Below are 6,533 nucleotides of genomic sequence, written 5' to 3' on the forward strand. Positions count from 1 at the left end.
GGGTAAAGTATTTTACCACCACTGACTTAGTACGAGGCTATTATCAGAGGATAGCAAGGAATACAGGCAGTCCCCGGATTACGACGGTCTCGGCTTATGACATTCCGAGGTTACGACACTTTTCAATTATATTCATCAGACATTATTTCCAGGGTTACGACGCCTACAACGCTCTGGCAGATGAAATATGACACCAAAAATGCAAAATAATCAATATTTGAAGATTTTTTTGATGAAAAATGCCATAAGAATGCAGTTTACATAGTTTTCAATGCACCACCCAAAACATTAAAAGTAAGGTTTTCTTAGGATTTTTGACGATGTTCTGGCTTACAACGATTTTCGGCGGCTTATGACGCGTCTCAAGAACGGAACCCCCGTCGTAACCCGGGGACTGCCTGTACACTGCATTCTCTACTGCCTATGGTCACTGGCAGTTCAAGCGGTTGTCCTTTGGACTAAAAATTGCTCCAGCCGTTTTCCAGTGTGAAATGCAGCGTATCTTACAAGAATTCCCAAAAGCCAAAGTAATTGTTTATATCGATGATATCCTTATTTTGATAACCTCTTTCAAGGAGCACCTTGAACTAGTTGATCATGTCCTATCAACCCTCCAGAATCATGGGTTCATGGGTTCAGTCTGAAGTACAGTATCTGGGACACCTAGTGAGCCATTCTGGTATGAAGAAGCTATCCAACTATATCAAGAAGGTGGAATCCTTCCCTAAGCCCATTAAGGTGCGGGAATTGCGAAGCTTCCTTGGCCTAGTGAACTTCCAGAGGAAGTATGTAACCATGTGTTCTGTGGTTGCTAAACCATTATCTTGCCTTACTGAAGGCCATAAGAGACTTGGGTCCAGGAAATTGACTTGGACACCTGAGCTGGATTGTGCCTTTAATTGCCTGAAGGAGCTAATTAAGCAAGAAATTACCCAGTCATAACCCGACTACTCTCCTGAAGCTAAGCCCCTTGAACTATACGTGGATGCATCTGGTAAGGGGGCTGGAGCCTGTTTGTATCAGGAGCAGAATGGATTACGGGTTACAATTGCGTATGACTCAATGTCCTTCCTTAATTGTGAGACCCGTTACTCCATTGAGCGTGAGCTAGCTGCTCTTAGGTGGGGTATAAAGATGTTCAGGTCATTTTTATATGGCCAGTTCTTTGTAATTTATTCAAATCATCGTCCACTTGTTTATCTCCAGGACATGTAGATAGTAGATAGACGATTAGCTAGGACACTGGATGAACTGTCAGTTCAATTTCACTGTTAAGTATTGTCCTGGTGACCTGAACACTGCAGCTGACTATTAATCCCAACTTCCTGGTAGCAAAAGTTCTCATGACCCTAGCCCAAGTATGACACTACTTCCTACTGGCCTGAAAGTATACACCAAAGTCAGTGGTGGTCCAGATTCTATGACCGAGTCTCTTGAAATCACACTGGAACTGTTGCATGAGGAACAAGGCTTGCCTGATAACTCCTTGCTGAAGGGAGAAAAGTTTCGTGAAGCATTGGTGCAACAATTCCTTAAAGACGCAGATTGTCTAGGGTTCAAACTCAACAAGGCCAGTAGAAACCAGATCAAGGGCATGAAGTATACAGGCACTGTTCCTGCTCAAGAATTATTATTAGCATTTTCCAAAATATTCAGCCTGGAAATTTGGGTTCATTTTGGACCGAGTCATCCTGTGGTATATTGCGATCCCTCGGTCAAGGATCCCCTTAGGATTCATCTTCAATGTATGACTGGAATACATTTTAACCCAGTCATTGAATCAAAGAACTTTGTCCCGCCCTACTACTGTAATTGAAGGGTGTAAGGTGAGAAGTTCAAAACATGATGAACCAGAAGTTTTTACTGCTGAAGAGGTTGAGGTGTATCCTGACTGCCCTGAAGTGCTGTATGCTAGTGAAACTGTTCCTTTGGTGTCTTATTGTCAACATAATACCAGTCATCCTGCAGTAGGGATTGTGACCCTGGGAAGTATTCACATCCTGCAGTAGGTATTGTGACCCTGGGAAGTATTCACATCCTGCAGTAGGTATTGTGACCCTGGGAAGTATTCACTGTTGTGCTCTTGTAGACACAGGAGCCCAAGAATGCCTGGTGCATGAGTCTGTGCTTACTGAGGCTAATATTTCATATGAAACTTCAACTATTGATGTAGTTGAGGGGTTCACTGGACAGAACAGTAGAGTTCTGGGAACAGTCCAACTAGCTTTGGAAGGATCAAGTGAGCAAAGGTTACCGCTTTTCCCCTTTGCCGTTGTCTCCGCTGGGGATATGGATTTTTGTGTTATCCTTGGCAAGAATTTGCTGACCAAAGCTAACTTGAAATTAGATGCTCTAAATGGACAACTGTGTTCTGATACTGCAGTTGTCATCGAGTTGAACACTCACATGCAACCTGTCACATCAACCAGTTCTGTCATGATGGTGACAAACTCGACCGACACTGGATGATAAAAATCATCATGACTTTTATGGTAACGCCCTTATTTCCCACGATGTGTTGAGAGGAATACAAAGTGAACACTGTCAACTCCAGGCCATTAAAAGGATGATACACTCTGGAGTACGTGCCTCTCAACTGCCTCGCTCCTTGGTTGGAATTTAGGGTATATTAAGATCTCCTGTTCAAGAAATTGAGCGATGGCCACATGGTTCCAGTTATATTGTTTAAGGTTCTAATAGACTTGGTAGCTGAGATGCATTTACAGAATGCTCACTTGGGAATAGGCAAAATGACATCCATGCTAAGGAGGTTAGTTTGGCATCACTCCCTGACTAAAGTCATTAGGGATTTGCGCCGCACTTATAAGGAGTGCCAGATGTGTAAGGTGTCAAGGGAAGTAGTCATTCCTCCAACCCTTTGCATCTCCACCTCAACTCCATTCGAGTTGGTTGCTATGGACCTCATCAGCCTTCCTACTTCTTCTACTGGTTACGTTGGTTGCCTCATGATAGTCGACCATTACTCCAAGTGGGTTACTGCACCTAAGTGGGATAAGCACTTGCCAAGAGCCTTCCTCAGTTACAACCACCCTTTGCATTCTGAGTTAGGTTGTACACCTGCTGAAAAGATTCTGAAAACAGCCGCCATGTGCTGATGTACCAGGGTGACAATCTCTGCAAAGGTCCTCTGTATCTCTGGGGTGTCCAAATCCCTTGGCAAAGGACCATCCAGTCCTTCCAGGGATCATTCCTCCCAATCTACTCCCTTGTGAGGGAGAACCATGCCAGACCCCTTACATCCACCCTCAACGACTTGAGCATACTTTCGATGGGGTCCTAAAGCCTCTGGGACATAGGCCACTGCCACCGAATCCTGTGGAGAGGGCTCTACCGGATTCCTACTAATCACCTTGCCTCTCCCAGTGTAGCCCAAGGAAGTAGAGGGAATAGGAGAGGTGGATCAGATGCCCTCGTTCCTAGTAGCGCTGTTGCCAGGGGGAGTGAGCTGCGCCCTTGCACCAACCCCCGGTGGTGAAAAGTGCGTTGGTCTAGGAGAGTGCAATCGTAAAGACTTCGTGCTGTCCCGAGGCGAATGTATTGGTTCTCGGTGTGTAGCAGGACTGGTAGCAGGACTGGTAGCAACGCTGGTGGGAGCAGCGTCCTTGCCAGCAGCACCGCTGCTAGCATTGACACGGCTCCCTGCCTGGTGAGACCAAGATCGTCCTCACGACGCACCCAAGTACTCTTCGAGGTCGAAGCCCCCTGTGAAGAGGACTGTACAGGGGACCTCCTCTTAGCCTTTCCCGATGCTCTATACCAATGGACAGAGGCGTCAAATGTGGCTCCTGACGAAGAACCAGGGTTGGTCTTTGCAGGTGGGTCTGAGCCGTGGCTTGGTCCCTTCTCTCGCCCTGTGCCACTGTCGCGATGAGGAGCCGACTCCGCGTTTGTGGTGGTGGATGTACAACTTCCCTTGGGAGGCTGTACATTTGGAGAAACCTGCAAACAAGTCTCCGAAACGGCCCCGATCCCACCGGCAGCACCTTTGGAACTGGGGACAGGAGGGCGATCCTTAGTTTGTGCTCTAGAGGCTCCCGAGACCCTGGCCTCTGAAGGCAGAGTCTTGGTTTCCTCTTCCGAAGGAGTGGGGGAGCCGACGAGAGAGCCAAATGCCTCCCCCTCGGAGGGAGGACGCAGACCCTTAGAATCTTCGAGGCGAGACTTCTTAAGGGGCAGAGAGGCTACCTTTCCCTTCTTAGGTTGTGAAACCTTCAAAGGGGGAGGTGAGGAGACGGCAGATGAAGATGACAACGAAGATGAAGATGGAGACAATGACACTTTCCTTAATTTCTTCTTCGACTTCCTCTTCAACAGCTTCTGCAGGATCGTTGTCAGGGCCAACTAAGGAACATTAGCGTGAGCAGGTCCGGGGTCAGGAGCAGGGTTGGCAACAGAGACAAGCGCAGGAACAGGGCAGGGCACTGGTGCATGTTCTGTGGCCGGCATAATGGCAGATAAGGCTGGCATATCCACAGGTGACAAGGGAAGAGCAGGAGACCTCAACACTATCAATGATGGTATCCCGTTACCAGGCGGGAGAGGCATCGGTAGGTTGGATGACGGTAGTTGGTGTTGCCCTCCAACCAGGGAAGACGTCACACTCGTGGGGTGATGTGCCCACACCAGGTTTCGAGGCATGTAGTAGCCAGGCTGGGACACAGTAGCCGTGGTGGTAGTGAATACGGAGTGGGTAGCAGTGCTGCTAGAAGCACAGCTGAGATGAGTGAGAAGCACTTCTACCTCACCTGCAGAAGCAAAAGTCGGGTTAGGAAGAGTCCCTCCTCACTCAGGAGGACCTTTGGGGCAAACAGAGATCCTAAGAGGAGCGTTACCCAGGTCTGGGGCAGCAGCTATCCCCCTCCTCTTTCCCCCCTGACTCATCAGCGGAGGAAGCGGAGAGAGAGGCCTCCCCCAAAGGAGTGGCAGAGAGTGGGAGGCGTGCGTCAGGAACCATTCCCATTTTCTATTCAGATTTTTCTAGACCACTGTCCCCTGAGGGGAGGTGGGTGGGTACTTGATTATATATATCTGCCAGGTAAGTATGAACAAACTTTATTGTATCATGGCAATATCATTTTGTTCATGACACTTATCTGCCAGATATATATATAGCTGAATCCCACCCTTGGAGGTGGGAAGGGACAGAATAGGAGGATTTCGGAAACAAATTACATGCAGATGATTGACATCTTGGTTCCTTACTGTAGGTACATGAAAAAGACGCATTTCACATGTACCAGTATTATTATGTTGTTATTATGTTCAAACATTATTTCACATGTTGCGCGCCATTAGAGTATCCCATGTTAAGTCCAGTAATATGATATGGCAACATTTAAGTATTGGCAACATTGTAATTATTGCTCTCGTGAGGCAGTCTCGTCTCGTCTGTCTGTTTGTTAAGCTGTCTGCTGTTTGTCCCCTGGATCTTGTATATATTTCTACAATAGACATTTAGAACCTACATTCAAGTTGTGTCCTTGCCCCTCCACTTAAGGTTAAGGAGTTTACCAACACATACACTTACATGTTAGCATAGCTGACTTCGTTATTACTGTCACCCAAGTCTGCTTCTGCTTTACTAGAGTTTCCAGCAAGGTAGTGACCTGTATAGCTGGAGAGTTCTAGATGATCTGTCAACGGGAGCGTGACCACAATGCGACTAGACCATTTTGACCATACTCTGAGGACAACGAAGCATAAACAATACCACCTGACCTAGCCCAACTAAGTTAGTCCCATAACTTTTAGGCTAAATAAAGGGAAGTCCGCCTCAAGCGGCAACCCTACAACCATAAAAAACAATACCATAAATTAAAAGCACACCTATCCATTTTCCAAAGGATGGGAATCGTGCCGCTTCATGCCCCCATTACTATATCTGCGGAAATGTACGGTCCCAGCGAGTAGCAATTCTCATATGTCGCCTTCACATCTCTGAGGTAAGGTGAAGCGAACACAGAGTTGCTTCGCCAATATGTGACACTCAAGATATCACTGAGTGCCATATTCTTTTGGAAAGCCACCGAAGTCACTATAGCTCTGACTTCGTGAGCTTTAATCTTCAAAAGACTAAGGTCACTATCTGGACAGGACGAATGAGCCTCCCTGATGGTGCTTCTTAAGAAGAACACTAGAGCGTTCTTCGACATTGGTAATTCTGGTCTCCTGACCGAACACCACAGGTTGTCCGAGGGACCTCTACATTGTTTGGTTTTCGCCAGATAAAACTTGAGAGCCCTGACAGGGCACAGGACTCTCTCTGGTTCTCGTCCGGTGATCTCTGATAACCCCTTGATTTCAAAGCTCTTGGGCCAGGGGTTGGACGGGTTTTCGTTCTTAGCTAAAAACGAGGGACTCAGCGAACACACCGCATTGTGTTCTCTGAAGCCCACATGCTTACTCATGGCCTGAATCTCGCTAACCCTCTTCGCTGTTGCCAAAGCGGTTAGGAAAACAGCCTTTCTAGTTAAATCCTTCATCGAGGCAGCATGCAAAGGTTCAAATGGGCT

General features: G+C 47.1%; 1 protein-coding gene across 1 annotated transcript; it reads left to right on the plus strand.

Annotated features, from left to right (window-relative positions):
* Positions 1-2,666: 2,666 nt before the first annotated feature.
* LOC135198251 (uncharacterized) lies at positions 2,667-3,116 on the plus strand. Its single transcript, XM_064225821.1, has one exon. It carries the CDS (start codon positions 2,667-2,669, stop codon positions 3,114-3,116), a length of 450 nt encoding a protein of 149 aa, XP_064081891.1.
* Positions 3,117-6,533: the final 3,417 nt, after the last annotated feature.

Source organism: Macrobrachium nipponense, chromosome 22, assembly GCF_015104395.2.
Source record: "Macrobrachium nipponense isolate FS-2020 chromosome 22, ASM1510439v2, whole genome shotgun sequence".
NCBI classification, from domain to species: Eukaryota; Metazoa; Arthropoda; class Malacostraca; order Decapoda; family Palaemonidae; genus Macrobrachium; species Macrobrachium nipponense.